This window comes from Lepisma saccharinum, chromosome 1, assembly GCF_977018435.1.
Source record: "Lepisma saccharinum chromosome 1, izLepSacc3.1, whole genome shotgun sequence".
Classification (NCBI taxonomy): domain Eukaryota; kingdom Metazoa; phylum Arthropoda; class Insecta; order Zygentoma; family Lepismatidae; genus Lepisma; species Lepisma saccharinum.
The window spans coordinates 30,525,690-30,549,829 of NC_139229.1; the positions used below are offsets into that span (position 1 = coordinate 30,525,690).

Consider the following 24,140-nt stretch of genomic DNA (forward strand, 5'->3'; position numbering starts at 1 on the left):
CTTATTATTCAACTTGTATGGCACACAAGAACATGAAATATGTTTCATTCTCTTGAGAAATGTCCATTCTTTGAAAAGAATACTAAAGTTCGCGACCTCTCCCCAAAATAGCGAGGCAAGAAGGGGCAAACTACAGATTTTTACGTTGTTTTTTTCATTGAAATTCGGGGGTCGTGCCCCCAAGTCCCCTTCCTCGGTCCGGCGTTCTGAATTGTGCACGATTGCATGCTCTGATGTTTTAGCTGCAAAACAAAAGTTATCAGAAGTAGATTGCTCACATAGTGCCCGAGTTATAACGATTTTCCTCCAAAAATGAAAATTACCCATTTTTTTTTACGTAAAAAAACATCACATTTTGGTTTATTATTCAACTTGTATGGCACCCAAGAACATAAAATATATTTCATTCTCTTGAGAAATGTCCATTCTTTGAAAAGAATACTAAAGTTTGCGCCTTATTTCCAAAATAGTGGGAGAAGAGGGGGCAAACTCCAGATTTTTTTTCATTGTAATTCGGGGGACGTGCCCCCAAGCCCCCTTCCTCGGTCCGGCGTTCTGAATTGTGCACGATTGCATGCTCTGATGTTCTAGCTGCAAAACAAAAGTTATCCGAAGTAGATTGCTCCCATACTGCCCAAGTTATAACAATTTTCCTCCAAAGAGTGTTCGAATTTAAAATTCCCGCCGAGAAGCCCGGGCGAGAGAAATTTTTCTCTCTCTCCTCCTGCCATCACTGGTTTCTGGCGCTGTGGTCGTGTTGCGCATAAAAGGGGCCTAAAAGTTGAGGCTGAAACTTGCGAATGGGATTTCCTGTTCCCGTCCAGAGTTCCATAACGATATCTTTAATAATAAAAAAAAAAAATAAAAAAAAATCAATGAAGATGAAATTCCCTGACATTTCCCTGACTTTTTTTGACACCTCAAATTCCCTGACTTTTCCCGGTTTTCCAGGTCTGTCGCCACCCTGCTCTTGGTGATCTTGTGTATGTCCGTGTGTGCTTGAGACCTCTGAATGTCTAATACCAGGTCCTGCTAGTCACATCGGCAGCTGAGCATGCTGAATGATCATCTCACAGTATCTCCACCAAAAGGTTACGGAGTCAAGTCCAGAGCTTGCATGGGTGTTTCTTTGTGAATGTCCCTTCATCAATTTCATATAATCAATATACAGAATATATGTTTTTTTTTCAATACATAGCCTAGAGAGGCAGAAAGACAACATAAAATTTGTAAAACAAAAATACCAAGTCCTGCTATTAGTGAATAGAAATATAATATATATATAAATAAGGCACATGGGATGCATGTGAACATGGTCCTTTTCTAAATATTCTAATTTTTAAAAATTTTACTTTCCTGGTCCTAATTAAGCAAAATCTTATAAAATGTCCCAGTATACTGAAAAACATATAATTCTGGAATGATGTATTTAGAGATTGGTTTTACTAAAACAGTAACAAAAAAAATGGGTGTATTGCGCACTGAATTACTGACTAGAAACACCAGACCAGTAAAATTATCACCATCTTTTCTAATAAACCAATATTCCATAATCGCTTGATATCAAAAATTCCTTAGAAGCCTGCATAACCACAACTTGCAAATATTAAACAAAGTATGAGGCTTTACTTGCATGTGGTTAATGTCCCTTACTAATTACATTTCAGATCTGTTGTCAGCTTCATCTTCAGGGGTGTCCAAAAATAACATCAAGGATAAAAGTGGAATAAGAAGTAGTTAAAAAGATGAAAGACTTGGGATTATAAGACCTGCTCCTGCATTGTTGTTCTCAGCTATCTTGCGTGAAGGACATGCATCACTATCTACCGAGCATCACAAGCTCTGCTTTACTATGATTGGTTTGGTTTATTTTACTTTGTTTTTCTACCACTTTTCACTAATCACAAAGGTGAGGATGGGTGATGATTTGATGAAACTGATAAAAAGACACTCACAAAGAATACCTATGCCCAAGTCGGGATTTGAACCTTGGATCCCTGGCATTGTATACAATGTGCTAACCACTCTGCCATGGAGCTCTGTTTTACTCTGGCAACAGATCCAAAATGTAGGAATTAGACTTAGACTTATAAAACCACACATAGGCGGAGATTTATGATTTGTTTAATATCAGTTGAAACCAATCAAGTACCAATTAATCAAGCCCACCCCTAATATTTTTGCAATAATACAGAGAAATAATTATACTTACATATACTACTAACACTCTGAGTAACTCGATTCACTACCAGTGGTTTCTCTACTAACACAGACACCTGGACTTTACTGAGAGGGGTGCTTGCAATCAGGGTAATCGCACATTGCACCATCGGAATGCCATCTGGATCCATGACAGAATGCTTGAAAGTGCATTGCTCCAAGTGAGGATTAATTTTTGCTGTCACAAGAAGCTCTCTCTCTGCTGTGTTAACCAAGGAAACATCTGCAAAATTCAAAAAATAAGAGCACATGAAAATAAAATGAAAAATGTTAGATTTTCTACAATTGCTAAATCAATTAACTACAAAATGCTAGTAAGACAAGATATTCTATACACACTATTGATAAGTAAAACTACATCGGAGGTAACCTTACTGTACATTAGGGATGGACCAATATATATTTTTGGCCAATAATGATAAAGTGCTAATACAGGGTCCACTAGTGACTGGGGCAATTTTTAAGTGCTAACACAAAATCAAAAGTATTGGACATGATGACATTTATATTTACTAGGAAGTACCAGGTGGTTATAATTAAAGTGACGGTGTTCAGAGTGGTACAGCACGGGCTGTAATGAGAGTAGCAGTCTGAAACTTCGTAGATATGATAATGAAGCAATGCGCTCGCGAATTATGCAAAAAAAAAAAAAAAAAAATAGTTCCAATTCTCGCCACCAGGGTAAAAAATGGCGCTGTAAGCAGTCAAAACGTGGAATTTTCCGTAACTCTGACGTCAAAGTAGGTGACATTGCCTAACCATTGTGTGAGCTCCCTGGTTTTTGTTGGTGACGCTTGTTGCTTTTTTTTTCCTTTAGTGATGTGAATGTTCGCCGAACATTAAAAGTTTGATTTTTCCCGTGTAAAAAGCAATGGCTATTGCGAAGAAAGACCGTGCACTGCCAGTGAAGTTGTTTTACCAGAATGGGAGCAATAGTAACGCTGCACTGCGGAAATATCGCCAACAGAAAGGGCTGAGAAGAGGGCCCATGTCAATTAATGGGCTGAAGAAGATGATGAAGACATTCGAGGAAACAGGTGAATTGGGTGTTGCACCAGGGAGAGGAAGGCGGCCCATCCCCGTGGAAGTTGTGGACGAAGTTGCTGTAGCTGTAGCTGACCGTGCAGCACATGCCTCAACTTCTGTAACCAGTGCTAGAGCTGTGGCACGTGAATTGTCACTCCCCTGGTCAACAGTTCGCAAGGTATTGCGGTGCATTTTACACTGGTATCCCTACAAGATTCAAATTGTGCACCAATTGAAACCCCAAGATATTCCACAACGCCGTGAGTTTGCCCATCGGTTTTTGGCACGCATGGAAGTGGATGACATGTGGCCGGGGAATATTCTGTGGACTGACGAGGTGCATTTTACTCTGGTCGGTACAGTGAATACTCAGAACTGTCGCATATGGGGTTCCACTCGTCCACATGTTGTGCAGGAACAACCATTGCACTCAGTTTACGTGACTGCATGGTGTGGGTTCACTAGCTCCTTCATTCTTGGTCCATTTTTCTTTGAGGAGATGACACCTCGAGGGCCTGTTAGGTGTACAGTGACATCTGCACGTTATAGGGACCTCCTTGTGCAACACGTGATTCCAGCTTTGCAAGAACGGAACTGTGAACACACCACCATTTTCATGCAAGATGGGGCAACACCACATGTCGCTCGCCACGTGAAAGATTTGCTGCGAGAAACCTTCACTAATGACCGCATCATCTCTAGGCAGTTTCCAGATGATTGGCCTTCCAGATCCCCCGACCTTAATCCATGTGACTTCTGGCTGTGGGGATATTTAAAAGATCGTGTCTATCAGGGACATGTCCGGTCTCTGCCTGATCTGAAGGCTAGCATACAACGACATGTCGCTCAGATTTCACCAGACATGCTGCGAGCAACCGTCGACCATGCCGTGTTACGAATGCAGCATGTTGCTGAATTGGGAGGCCATATTGAACAGTTCTTGTAACCATAGTTCCTAATAAACATGCCAGAGCCATTGTTCTCATGTGTTTGATCTTTCCTGCCTTTTTCCTGTAACTATACCACGTTTTGACTGCTTACAGCACCATTTTTTACCCTGGTGGCGAGAATTGGAACTTTTTTTTTTTTTTTTTGCATAATTCGCGAGCGCATTGCTTCATTAGCATATCTACGAAGTTTTAGACTGCTACTCTCATTACAGCCCGTGCTGTACCACTCTGAACACCGTCACTTTAATTATAACCACCTTGTACATACCTTAGCATTTGCAGAAACACAACATAACACATCATTCCACTGAAAATATTACTTAAATATTAATAATAACAACCCATGGCTCGACGGCTCTCGAAGGGCCTTGGCCTATCTCCCGACTGCCAATCTCCCTCTCTAAATCTAGAGGTGTGGAGATCTTCAACCAGTGGGGTGACGTGGGGTAAGCACGTAACCCTTAGCCAATGGAGGAGATTTCAGATACCAGGTTACGCTACTCACTGTTAGCTCCATAATTTCCTCACGATGGTGGGTTGCCACTAGTTCTATACACAGGGTGAAAACCCAGACTTAACCCAGACAGACTCGAACCCATGCTGTCCCGCAGTCGGAGTCCAAAGCACAGAGCCATAGACCGCACAGCCACGGAGGAGAAGAAAACTTACACAAAAATATTGATCAATATTTTGAACAACTTTAAATTTTTCAAGAAATCGGTAAAAGTATTCACACTGGTACTCACTTCCTTTGCAAATTAACATGGAAATTGTATCATTGTTAAAGATATACTACCATATTTACTCATGTATAATACACACTTCTTTCCAAAATTTTTGCCCCCAAAAACTGTGGTGTGTATTATGCACAGAATAATTTGGACAGCCCACATGAAACCACACATGTTTTCAGTATGTCACTGCATATAACACGTATATAACGACAGTTGCAAATATAATTACCAGGTTGGATTTTTTCAGCAATTAATTATTTATAATTTAAAAAAAAAACATAAAAGTTTTAAGGGCCGTTCTCCATGATTTTTCACTTTGTAATGAAATGTTTACCGACAACAAGACGAGAGGTGCCATTTTGGTGGAATTCAAGCATGCACCTCCAGACACACAGGATGTGTATCAATGGTATTTGTTGGGCGAGCAATAATAGAAAATAATTTCCTGACCCCTGCAAATCTATAACATAATTTTGATCTTTAATAATTTTTCTTGTATGTACGTATTGCTTGCATTGTAGAATTACTTCTCTTGTAGTCTACGGTTATTACAAGCATAAAAACACAGTTTTTCGTTGTGATGTTTCCGGAGAACACAAGCTCCCTTCATCAGACATTTATTCTTAAGTTTGATTAACCCTTAGTATGCCGCGCAGTGTCGCCGAGGCTTTGAGCGGGAAATTTGAATTCGTATACATAATGGAGAAAAATCGTAATAACTCTGCGGATAACTTTTGTTTTGCAGGCAATACATCGGTGCATGCAACCATGTAAAATTTGGATGCCCCAACAGCGGGGGGGTTACGGGCAGGGGCTGCATCCCCCGAATTTCAATGAAAAAAACATCAAAATGTGGACTTTGCCCCCTCTTCACCAGCTACTTTGGGGAGAAAACTGGAACTTTTGCTTTTTTTTTTCTTCAAAGAATGGACCTTCCGCAACAGAATGAAACTTAATTCATGTTCGTGGGTGCAATACAATTTGAATAATAAGGCAAAATGTAAAACTCAAGCGAATTTTAGCCAATTTGCATATTATTCATAAAATTGTTATAACTGACACTATGGGACCAATCTACTTCGGATAACTTTTCTTTTGCAGGCAGAACATTAGTGCATGCAACCATGTAAAATTTGGATGCCCCAACCATGGGGGGGGGGGTTTACGGGCGGGGGCTGCATCCCCCGAATTTCAATGAAAAAAATCATAAAAATGTGGACTTTGCCCCCTCTTCTCCAGCTACTTTGGGGAGAAAACCCGAACTTTTGCTTTTTTTCGTTCGCACTTGCATCTTGTGTAGCCACTTTGAATCTTTCTTCCCTGTTGACTCGGCTCTTTGTGGAAATATGTCCGGAAGGAAACGGTTGTGCCTTAGGGAAATCGATGAGCTGTTATATGATACGAACTGTTTATGGTGATGCCTTTGTTAGTCCTAACAGAGGAGGGAAGGGAGCCTTTGCAATCGTTTGTTTTGTCTATACTTCTGGATAGACGAACGCTTTAGACTCATGCTTCTGGACTCTGGCTATCGTCAAGCTTCATTGCATTTTCTAACATACAGGCGACAGAAAGCTCACACTGCCAAACCTCATCCAATCCCCTCTCTCCTTGCCCTACCCCCCCCCCCCACCCACCCACCCTGCCACTACTTCAGCTGTATCACCAGGTCTAAACACAAAGAAGAATGTGTGCCTTATCAGTACTAAATCACAGCGTTGGAAGCTTGGAGGAAAACAGCATCGTAAATACCAAGCATTTATTGTATCTGTCAACTGAAGAGCGAACACGTGTTTGGGTGAGCCCAAACATGTGACATATTCCGAGAAAGGAGGGGGGGGAATTTGAAATTTTCGAAACACGATTGCAAAACATGTTCCCGAACGAACTGTCAGTGTTTCAACCTCAATATACAAATATAAGTGTGGCAAACCCTCGATAATTGTATCTAAAGCTGTTTGTAACACATGTGTTACAGTGGCGAACTAAGGGTTAAAGATACAGTTATAACAATGGTTAAATTCTTTTAACAAAAAAATAATCAGTTATACAATGGAAGCTGTCAATATTACATTGTTGTAATATACCAACTTAACTATGAAAACAAGCAGTCTGTTTTATTTTTATTTCAGATAAAGATTTTTGATCACATTATTTTTTTTATTTAAAAATTATGAATCCCAAATTTCATCAGGCAATTCAAAATCATCATTGCTTTCACAGAGTTTCTTGATGTTTTCCGTTACATTAAATTTTGAAGATGGTGGCTTACTCCACTTGTGAAAAAGAAAACTGCACAGTGGGTCTATGTTACCATTTTCATAAAGCAATGAACGAAGCTTCCCAGACATTCAAAGTTTGGAATGTACATTTAATGAATACAAAATAAGAAAATCTCTACCAGATGTGGAAACCACAGGAATATAAAGGGTGGCGCAGAGAAATGGCAAAATTTCAATTGATGTAAAATGCACAAATAATCACAGGAAAAAAAAATTAATGATGGATATGCATGTACATAGTATGCCATTAACTATGACATTTACATGTCACTTTACTTCTTCAAGATTACATCAGAAAGGTGTGTTCCATCTCGGCGTACACATTCTGAAAGTCTGCTGTGGAAACTCTGGAAAGCCTGCTGTGTTAGGGGATCTCAGAGGCCACGAAAAGTTCACCTTACAAACAATATGTGAATCGCCTCCATCGACTGTCGAGCAAGATGTGAAATGGCTCGGTCCTGCTGAAACCACATGTTGTCGGTGTCAAGATGTGCATCATGCAACTTCGGTGCAAAGAATGTTTCAAGCATAGCAACATATCATTCTAATGTCACTTTTGTTACATACCCAATAGGACCAAATAATGTAAATAGTTTCCCAAAGAGGAATAGAGAGATGGCAGCACCAGGCATGCAAGATTAAGAATTAACATAATATATGTGAATAACTTTATAAATAAGAACAAAGCAAATTGGAAAGATGAAGAACAATAGAATCTACTATAAGATGATAAAGAATATATATAAAAGAAATAAATTAATATATATATTCGATAAATCAAATCAGTGATCATATGTAAGTTAATACGAAAATTAAAGAAGTCAAAGCACTGATACAAATTTGTGTCTTTGAACAGATATTGCATCTGTCCGATTGATTTACCATTCCCATACTGGAAATTTTGTTTACATCAGTGGCGGCGCGTTCCAGTTGATGCCCCACAACACTTTTGGTTGCGCGTTTCAACCATAGCACCTACTTGGATGCGCGTGTCAGTCGTTTTCACCAAGTATACACTCTGTTGTACCCAGTTAGTGGTGGCACGTTCCAATCGCAGCCGCAAGGGAAGATATTAGTATTATTCCCAAAGCTTAAAGGAAAAAGCTGGATAAAGGAATTCATTAAATCGTCAAAAACATAAATAAATGGATATCCAGAGGGAAGTTCACAAGGAAGACAAGAAGGAAGTCCAGATCCAGAATATCATTAAGAGGGCGGTGGAGTTTGGCGAAGGTCGCCGTGGAAAGCGCTTAAATTTAACATGGGCTTTTTAGCATTTTGTTGAATATAACGTTTTAGGACAAAAATTTGCCGGAAAACACGCAGTGGATGTGAACTTACTTTATGAAACTTTAAGTACATGACACATTTATGCAATTTCAGTTCGATAAATGTGCACAAATACCATTATTTTTTTTCAATTTCCCATAAGGAAATACGTAAATAAGCACAGAATGGTTATAGGATTTGTGGGTAGCACCAAAGAAAATGGCCATTATGATGCATACTAACGTAATGCTCAATCCTTTTATGACTAAGCCAGGGAGGGCTTTTTTTTCAAAAGTCACTTGCACAGCCCAAAATGATTGTTTAAAAATGTCATGTATTATCGACGGCGAAAGATACGGCCGCTTCAGCCGAATTTCATTCATCATAGTTCGCCACTTGGCCACTAGATGTCTCTGTTCGAAAATTGCCCCAGGCTGAAGGGAGGGCTGTTTCGCGCGGGTGTTTGAATCCTCTGCACAGCTGGGTTCCGTCCCCTCGTCAGAAGGTCCCGTAGCTGTCACAGCTTGATTTATTGCCTCTTTCCCAGGCAAGAAACCAAGAAAGCAGGAAGGCCATGAGTTTGTGTATGTTTGAGTGTAGAGAAGCAGAGCATATTTACCGTGAATTGGAACCAGTGACACAGTAACTTTATCTCGACAAGATAAGACTCCTGGCTTGATTGAGAATTACATTAGAGATGTACAGGTTAGGAAAGGGGAGGGAGAATTCCGTCTTCTTCCTCTTCAGCGCGAACCCTGCCTCCTACATTCTACATGTCCATTCAAAATGTCTTCTTAGTTTCAGATATTTTTGCCTCCCCTATAGCGTAATGGTAAAGATGACCCTCGTAATGTCAAAAGGTCCCGAGTTTGGTACCTGGTGGACGCCCAATAGTTCAATCCCACTATAAATGTAGGTCCAGTCCCGATTAGCCTATCTATACATAAAGAAGACTTACAGAAACTCAAACTCACGATACTCAAACGACCGGCATAGGGTTGACGGCGCTTGGTACAGTGAGAGAGCTCCCCTTTGCCAAATTAAAATTAGGAAACAAAAACTCATCTTCAGAGGTTCCCTCACTTTTTCGCCCTTAGATGGCAGCTGCTGATAAGGGATGAGCATCCCCCCCCCCAAAAAAATAAAATTCTGCCTACGGGCCTGCTGTCCTGCATCGTGACCGTCCGGTCCAAGGCGTCATGCTTTGGGCTCTCCAGCTACGGGACGCGCGCAGGTTCGAGTCTCCTGGAAGAAGCGTAACAACTTTTCTCCTGATATTTCGGCCAGTCAAACTCGCGGCCCGCGAGCCGCATGTAGGCCCCAGCATCTGTTAATGCGGCCCGCCTTGGCCCCACTTAACACTTCATGCTTGAAATTATCTATACATTTGTAGTTATCGCGTTTTCTCTTTTCTCGTGATACAAGACCAGACTCATCCAAACTTGAACACATTGACCAATTTTCCCTACACAGGTATACACTCCATTATAGAGTAGGTGTTGTGTCAACTAAGCAAGCTGATGGACATGTTACTTCTGAAGTACGAAAATATCTTGCCAGCTGGGGGAGGGCAGCGTGCATACTTTCTGTCGCCTATGAGTCTGTTTCTTGATTTTCAAGGATTTACCTGGAAGAAAAGTCAGTTTCTGTAAAAGTTTCAGGGAACCATATGGCTGCCCAAACTTCGTGGGAGTAAGAAAAGGACTATAGACGAGGAATGTAGATTTTTCAAGTGAAATGCTTACTTTTGTTGTGAAGTGAATAGTGAAAAGCGTAGAAAATTTGTACCCTGATAAAGTTTATTCATTCAGAAGTATTTCTATATCACGAAATAAATTTGCCAACCTCTGTGGAGGAATGGTTAGCACAGCCCATTGCGACACCAGAGGTTGCGGGTTCGAATCCTGGCCTGAGCATGGGTGTTCTTTGTATGTGTCTCTTCATCAATTTCATCATACAATTACTCATCCTCATCGTCGCCATTAGCCAAACGTGGCAGAAAAGCAACGCTAATAAAAAAAATATTAAAAAATCAGAAATACAGTTGAGGAGAGGATTGATAACTTAGTCAACGAACAATTGAAAGCAGAAATTGTTCGTGTTGTTGCCTTTTCGCTCACAATATGTGAAATTACGAACGTCTGCGAGCTAGCTGGGTTAGCTCCCTTCATTCGTGGATGCGATTCTCATCTCGATATGACAGTAAAACTACTTGAATGATTCCTCCCCGTGACACAAGGGCTGATATTTTGAAGGAAGTGGAGGTCATTTTGCAAAGTTACAGTCTTCCGTTATATTAAAACTTTTTTAAAAAAGTTATAATTTGTCCTTCTCAACTTCTCAGGAATACCATGAATGGCAGGAATATTTGTCCACAGTAAAAATACTACGTGATGAATTTGGAAACAGGTTTCAAGACTTCAGAGGGTGCGAAGGGCAATATTCTTGTTCTGCTCTGCTCCCTTTTCTTTTGATGATGCGTGTGCAAGTCCTGCCTTCGAATGGAACTTATTGAATTGCAGTGCAACTCGTATTGAAAAATAAATGTCGCGAGGTGGGCTATCCTTGATTTTTCTCATATCTCCCATAGGAGTATCCTCGAATAAGCTATTTTGCTGAAGAAATTTTATTAATTTTGGTTTTACTTGCCTTGGTGAAAAGTTGTTTTCCATAATGGAAGATTAATGAAACAGCCGAGCCGAATGATCAAGAATGACTGACAAAATATTTGTTGTTTGCATTAAGAGTTTCATGCTCACAAAAAACTTATTGCAGACTTTTGAGAAGCTTGTTAAAAAAAACTGTCAAATCTGTGCGAAACGAAACTATAATTGCACACAAACAGTTTCTTGCAAAAAGTTTTTCACAATTGTAACCAATTTATACTCGAAAGTAACATGTAAAATACTATAACCATGAAAAAATATGGGGGGAGGTCTATATATAATTTACATATCGATGCTGCAATAACAATCACTGGAATCCGGCACCGTTGGGTCGAACCACTTAGTTCTGGACTTCAAGGTGTTGGGGTTCTAGATGTGTGACCCGGATAGTTTTGACATTATCGTTATGCGGCCCTACTCACGAATTGAGTTTGACATGGCTGGTCTTTAGGACCTGTTGAGGAGATTGGGGTAACCTTCAACAACGGCTGGGGGGTTCGTCGTGCTGACCACACTTCACCCTGTAACTGGTTGGTGTATTAGTGAGGCCGGCCCTTGTGAGTGAGTGAGTGAGTGAGTAGGCCCTTGCCTTCACGGGCTGTTGCGCCACGGGTTTACTTACATATATTGGCGTAAGGTGTGGGCTCACAGCGGCTCGACCTCTCCTCGAAATTCTGTCAATTTATTTTGACCAATTCACTGGGGATTTTTTAAGAGTGCTTTGTAACACGTATAGTGCTCATCTCGAAGATCATACTATTGTTAGTTGGACTGAAATTTCAGTTTGAAACCAATCAATCGAATCCAGGCCTGGGCATGGGGGGCGGGGTGTTCTTTCATCAATTTCATATCATCACTCATTCCCTCCCATCTTCGCGAATAGTAAGAAGTGGCAGAAAGGCGAAGTAAAATAGACCAAACAGATCAACCTTGGCCCAGTATATCTGCTGTGAACTCAACGATGAGAACTGCACGAAGGGACTTGGAAGATTATAAGAAAGGAAACTGTGGCCGAGCGCGCTCAGCAGTTGCCCGATGGTCTGACCATGGAAGGTTCCACGTTCCAGCCGTGGCATCAGCCTGGACATGAGTGTTAGAGTGTAAAAGAGAGAGAGAGAGAGAGATAGAGAGTGAGAGTGAGTGAGTGAGTGAGTGAGTGAGTGCGTGCGTGCGTGCGCTCGGTGTAAAAGTAGCAAGAATTGACCGAGACGATAAGTTCTGGGAAGAGAAAATGCTTCCAAAACTCGAGCAATTCTACATGAATTGCCTTTTACCAGAGCTGGTGGATCCACGCCAGAGTAGATCAATGTCAATCCGAGATCCCTCTTATATACTGGAAGCAAGGATGAAAAAAGGCTTAGCCTCATAAAATGTTAAATTTGAGAAGGGGTTTGTTTACAAGTATTTGTGATGCATTTTATTTAACTATTTTCTTTTTATATTATTGCATAAAATATAGTGTTTATTTGGTTTAACTATCTACAGTTTCAATTATTGTACGAAATATAGTGCTAGAAAATGTGATTTTTAATAACATTAATATGTGAATCTTTTTTTAATAATGTATATGTTCTATTGACTGTGGATTTGTACTCTTTGATCTGTTGCAATGTTTTGAAAGTTCATGTAATTTTCCCATATGTACGTTGTACTATTTAACCATTTTCCACAATAACTACAATCAGACATTTGTTAACAAGTTGTCAACTAGAATATCGTTGTTTCATCATACCTGTAATATATAGAATTTTAATTAATTTATTTATTGTAATATTGATGTAAACGTTGTAGGACAAGCCATATGTTTAGGTTTAATTGTAAATAATTCATTCTCTCTTTCTAGTTACCTTTCTTTGTATTTTGCACAATTCTTGTTAATTGATGAATTTTGTTAATTATGAATGTGTACATATTAATCTTCGTCATACGTTTGCTGCATTTTGCACAACCACCACAAATGCTTTGTTTCATTATTTAAATTTTTAATATTTTAAGAGCTCTATACATAAAATTTTACCGAATTCCATTTGAATTTAGTAAATCCAAATAATAAATAATAGGGCGTTAAAGTTGAAAATAATGAGACACGAAATTTAGTAAGTTCAAATAATGGGGCTGTGAGCAATTGGAATTACATATAACGTGGGGGGTAGGGATTAGTTATTTAAAGTAATAGTGAGGTAAGGGGATTACCAATTGAAAGTAATAGGTGGGATAAACAATTGAAAGTAATGGAGATGTGCGTATTATCAATTGAAAGTAATGGAGACGTGCGTATTATCAATTGAAAGTATTGGTAGGGTGGGGATTATCAATTGAAAGTAATGGAGACGTGCGTATTATCAATTGAAAGTATTGGTAGGGTGGGGATTATCAATTGAAAGTAATGGGGAGGTGGGTATTATCAATTGAAATTAATGGGGAGGTGGGTATTATCAATTTAAATAATGGGGAGGTGGGTATTATCAATTGAAATAATGGGGAGGTGGGTATTATCAATTCAAAGTAATGGGGAGGTGGGTATTATAAATTGAAATAATGGGGAGGTGGGTATTATCAATTGAAATAATGGGGAGGTGGGTATTATCAATTGAAAGTAATGGGGAGGTGGGTATTATCAATTTAAATAATGGGGAGGTGGGTATTATCAATTGAAATAATGGGGAGGTGGGTATTATCAATTGAAATAATGGGGAGGTGGGTATTATCAATTGAAATAATGGGGAGGTGGGTATTATCAATTGAAATTAATGGGGAGGTGGGTATTATCAATTGAAAGTAATGGTAGGGTGGGGATTATCAATTGAAATAATGGGGAGGTGGGTATTATCAATTGAAATACTGGGGAGGTGGGTATTATCAATTGAAATAATGGGGAGGTGGATATTATCAATTGAAAGTAATGGAGAGGTGCGTATTATCAATTGAAAGTAATGGGGAGGTGGGTATTATCAATTGAAAGTAATAGTAGGGTGGGGAATATCAATTGAAAGTAATGGGGAGGTGGGTATTATCAATTGAAAGTAATGGTAGGGTGGGGATATCAATTGAAAGTAATGGGGAGGTGGGCATTATCAATTGAAATTAATGGGGAGGTGGGTATTATCAATTGAAATAATGGGGAGGTGGGTATTATCAATTGAAATAAAGGGGAGGTGGGTATTATCAATTGAAAGTAATGGAGAGGTGCGTATTATCAATTGAAAGTAATGGGGAGGTGGGTATTATCAATTGAAAGTAATGGTAGGGTGGGGATTATCAATTGAAAGTAATGGGGAGGTGGGTATTATCAATTGAAATAATGGGGAGGTGGGTATTATCAATTGAAAGTAATGGGGAGGTGGGTATTATCAATTGAAAGTAATGGTGAGGTGCGTATTATCAATTGAAATTAATGGTAGGGTGGGGATTATAAGTTGCCAGGGCACGGATGTTCTTTGCGAGTATCCCTTCATCAATTCCATGTAATCACCATTTTATGTCGTGATTAGCCAAAAGTGACAGAAAGCGACGAAAAATAATCAACCAATCAATCAACGTATCTACACTCTCGGTGGTGTTACATTTCAATTGTTCGGTTTCCAGTAAACATTCCATCTTGACGTCATCCGTAAGACTGCCATTGTGACCGTAATACTTGTAGTTATTTCGGAGCAAGATGACCAGATATGATACGTGACTTATCCTGAGGGGTGCGAAAGCCAAAGCTAAAAACTAAACACAGTCCATAATTACCATAGCATCAGGTCTTACAAGATATATACATACAGGTGAGTCACTATTCTGTGACATCAGTAATAGGTCTTAATATTAAATAACACAAAAATCACGCAGCAAATTAAAGGTATTACGAATAACATTAAAAATATTTCTAGAATTGGAAAGAGCAATAAACATTTGTGCAACGACAAAGGAAATTAACAACAATAAATATTAGTTCGAGGGGAAGCACGTGTCATAATGATACAAAATGATAACATGTAGAAAGTTTCAAATACGTTTGAGCTGTTTTTAAGATGGGTAATACATAAACTGTAAGTTCAATGTTTACCTATTCGTTACCTTACATCATTGCTACTACTGTAGTTGTACATTTTGTTCCATTGGTTTGTCTTTCGCCTCTTCTGATTATCCCTAGGTCATTCCACATATCAGAGACTTTTTCCTTTAAATTCGAAATAGTCTCGCTCCCGTCCATCTCGAATTATTATCAGCACTGTTCGTAGTAGTTAAAATAATAACTGTTACTATTGTTTGTGCTTATTACTATTAGATACAAATTTTGTATCAACACGAAACCCCCTACAAAAAAAAGAAAGTAAATGGCGACTAGTATGCCTCTGCCTTGTTATCACTGGTATGCTATACATTTACACAGCGTACTTTCAATTAGTTATTCTTACTTGATTCGTCGTTACTTTCAACTGATAATCTCTACCACCTTCTTTACTCTCAATTTATAATCTCAACCGCACAAAGAGAAATTCTACATAATTATAGCAGCCACTGTAATCAACAAAATTTATTCAGTCCAAATCTCATTTGTGAAGGTCCTGACTGTCTGCTGTGGCCAGCCAGCAGTGAATATTTTGCCAGTGGAGAAGAAAGAAGCCGAAACCAGAATGAAATGAAACAGGTGGTGCCCTTTCGCAGCGGTCACGAAGGGGAGGGGGTGGTGAAGGCAGGGGGGAAACATGGTGGCAAGTCTTTCCACCATGGGGGGGAGGTCCTCTGCCCTCCGGCCTGTGCTCTTCCTCTAGTTTAGGACACAACAGAGAAAAATTGCTAGTTCACTGATATGTCACTAGGTGTCTCTGTATCGCATCGGGCCAGGAAACTACTTTCATGCCAACCTCCAGCCCACTCTTAAGAAGGAAGTCAAGATCCAGAACATCCATTAATAAGGAAGTCAAGATCCAGAACATCCATTAATAAGGAAGTCAAGATCCAGAACATCCATTAATAAGGAAGTCAAGATCCAGATCCTCCATTTAGAAGGAAGTCCAGATCTAGATCCTTCACTGGGAAGGAAGTCCAGATCCAGACCGTCCATTAAGAAGGAAGTCCAGATAGAAGAATAAACAAATCAAGAAAAGAAATAATAAAAGACATACAAATATAAAACTTGATTGTAAACAAGAATTACAGAAGAACGTAGCTTATCATGTAAATATTCTTATTCCATGTATCCTGTGTTTAAATAATATATTTGTTTAAACGTCTCCACTGGAAGGCATTGTGTCTGGTTTTGTTGTCTACAAAGAACCCTACCCTGTAGATAAGCTAGCTGAGGATTAAAATTAAGATTTATACTTCTTGCACCAAATGGAGGTAGCTTAAATAGCTATGCCTTCCTCACTTTCAAAAAAATAAGGGCCGAAAACACGATGACTTGACACTGCACACCATACTGTAAATTTGGTGCTATGTAATAGATGCTCGTGAAGCTGACAAGGATTTTCCTGTGACCAGTAACGGAAATTCTGTTTGTTAACATAGCCTCTAAGATGGAAATGGGCTCCGTCAGACATTCACAAATTGTTAAGGAAATTGGTATCCTCGTTAACCTTAGCCAACACCAATTTGCAAAACTTCTTACGCAACACAGGGTCTTCAGGATGTAATTGCTGCACAATCTGTAACTTATATGGGTGGAACTTCATTTCATGCAGTATTCTTTGTATGCTTCTTCGACTACACTGTAGGGCTCATGCATGTTGTCGGATGGAGCGCGAGGGCTCCTCTGAATGGCAACTTGAACTGCTTCAATATTCTCTGGTATACATACTGTTCGAACTCTACCTGGGGGCTTCTTCTTTAACACTGAACCAGTTTCTTCGAAATTACGCACCCATGTTGTAATCGCATGCGCCGATGGGACACGAGCATGACGTCCTAGCTGGTAATGCTGCCGAAATACCCTTTGCGCTGCAGTCACAGTATCACCGTTCTTATAAAAAGCTTTCACAGTGAAAGCCCACTCCGAACCTTTCCAATGCTGCATCATTACTAAATGGCAAATGTAATTGTTTGTCACATTTCTCCACAAAAAAACAGAGTGTGCATTACACATGCACGCATATTATACATGCATAGATATGGTAAGTGAATTATACAGAGTGCTTGTGCTTCGAGTAACATACAGCAATGAAATATTTTATTTCTCTATTTCACGAACTTCTATCTTTTGGGAAAGAATTTACACTAATGGAAGATTTTTGTGTCTCAGTGCATCCAATGCCATATATTACTCATGGAAACAATAAATATATTACAACATTTGGTTAAGGATACATACTGTCAGTTTTTGTTTGAGCTTTGATCACTTTTTGCAAATGGATCAATTCCTTTTCCGCTTCCTTGTAGTCTATTTCTCGGGACTCCAGAGGTGGTGCCACAAATAATGATGGATCGGTTCCTAAGTAACAACAATGCAAGGAACCTGTTTCAGATAAGGTCACTAGGACACCACCAAATCCCTGAAAGAAGAAATCTTACATTGGAACTTTGATAACGAGACACATTAATTTGAAATGCCAAATGTATCAAACAAGAGTACTTCGGTAGTTCTTGCCATTCTATATTCCAAAAAGCTCAATGTTTATAGTCTTCGTGTTTTTGCATTTTGGTTATTTTTTGTTGCTTTCATGCTCATCAACATTAGCTGAAATAATGATGATGATGAAATAGATGACAGATTATTTTTTTCCAGTTTGGTCTCCTGAGAAACAATCATGGTTCCATTTATACCTTCTGTCAAAGAAATACCGGGAATTGCTCATTTAAGAAGCCCATGTACAAGGTATGAAAAAAATGATTTGGTTGTCAGTTGGTACCAATGTACCTAATTGTCACGTAGAGTTTTGGCGCGATCTGAACGACCAGTTTGTTTACAACTGTTGCTTAAGTTAGTTGACCTCAAGTGTGGTCTGCGATTTTTAATATGGATAAAAATATAACAAACAAAGTGTTTGGCTCAAATTTTGTGTTGACAACAAAATATCTTGTGCTGAATTATTAGAAATGTTGGAGAAGGCCTACGGTGAGTCAGTCAGATTTATCGAAAAAACGAGCATATGAGTGGTAAAAGCATTCAAAGAATGACAAGAAGTGGTTGAAGACTTGCCTCATTCCGGTCAACCTTCAACTGACAAAAACATCGACAAAGTTAAGGAAATGGTGATGGAAAATTATCATTCAAACTGAAGGGAGATAGCTCAGGATCTGGACATGTCTCACGAATCCGTTCGCACCATTTTAGTTGATGTTTTGGGCATGAGACACATCGTGGCATGGCTTGTTCCGAAGGAGCTCAATTTTCTTAAAAAACGAGCACCGCAAACAGGTTGCTGAAGACATGCTTAAACAAACCAATTTGGAGCCTACATTCATGAAACGCATCATAATGGGTGATGAGACGTGGGTTTATGAGTTTGACATGCAAACCAGCCAACAAGCTTCGGAATGGCGCTTCAATAAAGAGCCGAAACTGAAAAAACTACGTCAACGTCACTTGAAAATCAAAGTCATGTTGACTGGGCGTTATGATCGGTTTTAGAGAGAATGTTCGCCGGAAAAGGCCAGATATGTGGAAGAACAATTCTTGGATTTTGCACCACGATAATGCATCGATCCTTGTACGCGAATTTTTGACCAAAAACTCAACTAATGCCATCAATCAAGCACCATATTCGCCATATATGACCCCTTGTGACATTTTTTTGTTCCCCAAACTCAAATTACCACTTCCTGGAAGACATTTTGAGTCCATTGAAGCCATAAAACAAAATTCGCAGAAGGAGCTGAAGGCCATACTGGAAAGTACCTATAAGAAGTGTTTCGAGGACTGGATTATTCGTTGACATAAATGTATTGCATCAAATGAGGCCTATTTTGAAGGCGACAAAATAAATTTGGATGATTAAACCAATATTTTGAGTTTTATTGAGCAATTCCCGGTATTTATTTGACAGAGCAGTATGACTCATAAGAAATTCCTATTAACAGAAACATGGTATCACAGTGTCACGTTAACAAGTTTCATATGCATTTGTATTTTTGTTATTTTACGTCACCTTTCTACCACTTTTGGCTAATCATGATTAGGGAACGGAACTTTAGGTAAATAAATAATTTTTTTTCTGCGATAAGATAGAGACCCTCGTTTTTCCCAAAATTCTGATCATAGCCTTATATGTCCACACAGCAAATTTTATTTTACATAAAAACACATATTTTCCAGTTTTCTGTATGTAAATACATATTTTGCGAATTTTCATTTTAAATACATAAAATCGCTCATTGACTTCAGCTACCTCGAAATACTCGAAGGAAAAATGTTTATTCTCCGCACCTCTTTCATATCGAGAGTGTTCGGTTTGTTTTGGCTTTGAGCACGCTCGTAGGCAGACTTCTGGCGCCTCCGCCTACGATCCTATTTGGGGAAAATATTACCCCCACTGGATCTAACCCTCAAGTGCTAATGTCTAAATGTTCAGAAATTTTTGGGAAAAATCAAGGTTTTCAAACTTTGTGCCAAATTACACGTGTTTTGGAAGGTGAAGTAGAGGAAGAGGAAGCTTTGAAAAACTTCAGCGTTAGTGACATTTCGTGCTTCAAATATGCAAGAATTGTTTCTTGTGACGTGGAGCGATCTTTCTCGCAATGCTTTTTAGGGATAATTGTCACAGATTTACAATGGAGAATTTGGAAAAACTATGGTGATCCACTGCAACTCTTCCAAGAAATAGCTTACTTAGAGGTAAGCATTTAGAAAATGATTTCAGGTGTTTAAAATGCAAGTAATATTTTGTTTTTGTTACCAATGTTTTTTATTTTTGTCACATATTTTCCTGTTTTTATCACATATTTTCAACATTTATGACATAAAAAAATAAATATTTCTGAGCTTTTAGCACATAAAGTTCCGTTCCCTAATCATGACATTGATGATAATAGATTAAATTGATGAAGGATACTCACAAAGAACACTCATGCTCAGCCTGGGATTCAAATGTGGAAACTTGTGGTGGTCAAATCATTAATGGGTGTAGCAACCAAGTTCGCAAATATATAACAACAATTTTCATTTTATGTTTTCGATGTTTCAACATATGTTTTGAAATATATAACTAGTTCAACTAAATTTGTTGCTTCGATTACCAAGAAATTGTAGTAGGTTTTGCATATTCAGTGATGAGCATTAGCTACAAGCTATCTGGAATCGTCACTTAAACTTATTCTAAGACCAAAATAGTTCAAATTATGGGAGACCAAAGCTTAGCTTGTTAACTCAGGGTTACAGTATCGTCAAAACTCTAGGTTCAAAAGCCGGTCCCGTGGCAGAGTGGTTAGCACATTGCACTACGATGCCAGGGGTGCTGGGTTCAAATCCTGGTCTGGGCATGGATATTTGTCCATTCATCAATTTCATCATCCCCATCTTCACAAATTAGCCAAAAGTGGCACAAAAAGCGAAATAAAATAAAGCAAGTCAATCAATCAATCTAGGTTCACAAACCTTTTTCTTTGGACTAATATTTCTTGTTCTTATTTTCCTTTCTCATTGTACAAATATTTATTGTTCTTTCAAGTTATACAAATATCAATTGTTATTTTTTCATCTCTGCTACTTGATTTCTGTATTTATTCAATATTTAAACGGAGCCCTTAGTGTTTCAAGACTTTCCCGTGGTGCCCAAGTCAGAATGTAGGCCTATTTAACACTTTCAATGCTCAGGTAGTGTGGTTAGTTTCCTTGCCTTAAGCTAAAAAATAAACACATATTTCAAACTCAGAAACATTTTATGTATAAAAAGTACTAAATAAGTACATATTTGGAACAATCACATCATTTCAGTGAAAATATTGGAACATTTCACGGTGCCCCAGGGCACCTCAGCGCACACTTTGGGAACCACTGCTATAACTGATGTTGTCTAGAATAGCAATTTCCTTGTATGTAATATATCTTGTCTAATCTGTTGCCATAGGAATTATGAACCGTGCTTTTAGTTTTGTGTTTGAGTTTTCGTGGTGGTTTGCAAGATGCTATGATTTTATGGAAACAATTGGACTTACATACGTAAGTATTTTTCTTGGCAAGAAGTAAAATATACTTCTTTTTCTTCATAAAAGCTTGACCTGGATTTCATTTGAATAACGAATGAGGTGTATTACAACATACCCTGAGAGGCATCTTGTGAATGCTATGAGTTCTCATGTGAACATATTCTAGTGTTTCATTTAAATAAGGTTCTTTGGTTAAAAAGAATGTGTCAAGGTCTGAACCCTAGTTTCAAATAATTTTCAGTAACTTATATTTTTAGCTTCACAAAATCTATTGAAATGATGTCACAGAACTACTTTTAACTGTTTTAGTGTTTGGTGAAATTTGATAGTGCTTATGCAGTAAAAAAAGTAAAGTGTTCCCCTGTGCATAGCACCACGCCATGAAGGCGTATAGGGGGTGTGGGGGTAACGCCCCACACTTTCTTGATCCGGTCGTGAGTGGGGGTGATGTGATCAGCATCACGCCCCTGACCGCCTTTACCCCCCAGGGTTTCCCCCAGGTACCCATGTTATTCGACGCTGGGTAGGCGCCGGGGCCGCTTCCACCGTTAGAAAAGTTCCCGGATTTGAACCGGCCGGGGATCGAACCCGGGACCTTGAGCATGGTAGTCAGACGCGTTACCGACTGAGCCACCGCGGCCACTTATGCTTATGCAGATATTTAAGAAAAGTAGTAATTATGTTGAAAAAAATATACAAGGAATTTTGTTAATTCAGTGACTGAGCTAATTGCAAAGATATGTGATGACACAACACTAGCCACACAGAGGATTATATCATCTGCGAGTCCAGATGCCCGAGCCTTGTTAGTCTGCAAGAAGGAAGTACAGGGTGTGCTATTTGGAAGTGAAATTGACATTTGAGCACTTTCTTAAAAGGCTACTCCTTGCAAACCAAACCAAATATTTTACTATCCAAGAGATTTTACAACCATAATGTATTTTACTAACTTTTTCATCAGCTTGTTGATTAATTGATTTTACTTCACTTTTCTGACACTTTTGGCTAATCGCGAAGATGAGAATGAGTGGTGATAAGACGAAACGGATGAAAGAACAATCTTACTTACTCTGATCCTCTTTTGCCATGCACTTTGCTGTTAGGCATATATAGGGGTATTTGGGGGTAGGGTCCCACACATTCTATCGATCTCGGCCATCTTAGAGGTGATGTGATCAGCATCATGCTCCAGCCACCTTTACCCCCAGGTAATTAAGGCTGGATGAGCCCCAGAGCTGCTTTATAAGGGGACAAAGCCAGAAAAATTTGACCTTAGATCACCCACCCCAGGAATCGAAACTGGGTCACCCATGTGGCAGCCAGATGAACTACCGACTAGACCACCGCGGCTCCCTGAAAGGACAATCAAAAACACAAAAGGACAGCACAGAGCAAGAGCTCCCATGGAGGATTATACTGGCCATGAGTCCAGATGCCAGAGTCTCGCTAGTCTTCAAAATGCAGCCAAGGTGTACTGCATGAAAGGTAGGTTGACATTTGGGTTCATCAGCTTGTATCAGGTCTGACTACCACTAACATGACACAATACTATCGACATGTTTTTAATGCAAAATGGCAGTAGTCAAAGCAGAATAAAAGCTGATCAAGTGCGAATGTAGCTTTGTTGAGGCTGAGAGCTATGGCAGCGGTAGATTTTCTACCAGCAGGGTCACCCATGCTGGACAGGTCTCAGAAGAGAAGCCAGACTAAGGCGTTCTGCAACGCCCCATCTTACCTAATATATCCTATCCTAATATTCCTACCCAGTCCCAAACAAACAAATGCGAACATCTGCATCTCTGTCCCACATTGTGGAGTGGCAAGTGCCAAGGCCTAAAGATGGCAGCCCCATCATGGCACTCGGGGTCAGAGGGCCAATAACCCACTACCCTTAAAATAGATTATTAAAGAAACCAAACGAGGAAATAGCCGGACGGACAAACTGTTGACGACCTTTGGACTTAAAAAGAAAACTCTAGTGGGGTTTTGGAATTTTAGAACATTATATGAGGCAGGAAAATTGCAACAAGTAGAAGCAGAAATGGAGAAATATAAGTTGGACATCCTGGGAATCAGCGAAGTGCGTTGGAGTGAATTTGGAGAGATGAAAACATCTAGTGGTATGACATTCCTCTATTCAGGTAGACCAAATGAAGATGATGAACATCGTAATGGAGTAGGCATACTCATAAACAAGAAGACTGCTCGAAGTATATTGGACTGGAAGCCTGTATCTGAACGAATAATTATGGTCAGATTACAGGCAAAGGTTAGAAATGTGAGCATCATACAATGCTATGCACCCACAAACCAAGCAGAAATAGAAGAAAAGCAAGAGTTCTACAAAGAATTACAAGACACTATAAATAAGGTTAAGAAGAAAGATGTTATTATTGTAATGGGCGATTTAAATGCTAAAATTGGTTCAGAAAATTTTGGACTGGAGCAAGTGATTGGCAAGCATGGTCTAGGTGATAGAAATGAAAATGGGGAAATGTTTGTAGATTGGTGTGCCTCAAATGAAATGACTATTGGAGGTACACTATTTGCACATAAAAATATACATAAGATCTCTTGGGTATCCCCAGATCATAGAACTCAAAATCAGATTGATCATATAGCTATAAGTAGGAAATGGAGAACATCTTTATTAGATGTGAGAAGTAAACGTGGAGCAGACGTTAGCAGTGATCATCATCTTATGGTAGCCAGTTTTAGGGTAAAAATTATGGCCGCAAAGGAGAAATTTAATAAACGAAGCACAAAGTTTGACATTGGAAAACTACAGAATAATAGTGTAAAACAGGACTTCAAGTTGCAACTTCAAAACAAATATCAAGAACTAGGGGAGCTGGATGGTGATGAGGTGGAACAACACTGGGAAAAGGTGAAAAATACATTTACAACGGTATCAAAAGAAGTTTT

At 39.2% G+C, this 24,140-nt stretch overlaps 1 protein-coding gene across 1 annotated transcript in view; it reads right to left on the minus strand.

Moving 5' to 3' along the window:
• BBS9 (Bardet-Biedl syndrome 9) overlaps positions 1-24,140 on the minus strand; it is a 74,273-nt gene that overhangs the window by 30,385 nt on the left and 19,748 nt on the right. The window contains exons 6-7 of the mRNA XM_083130363.1: positions 17,443-17,623; positions 2,213-2,443 (exon numbers count right to left, since the gene is read on the minus strand). Coding sequence (XP_082986489.1) covers positions 2,213-2,443; positions 17,443-17,623 — 412 coding nt within the window. The remainder of the gene's footprint in view (positions 1-2,212; positions 2,444-17,442; positions 17,624-24,140) is intronic.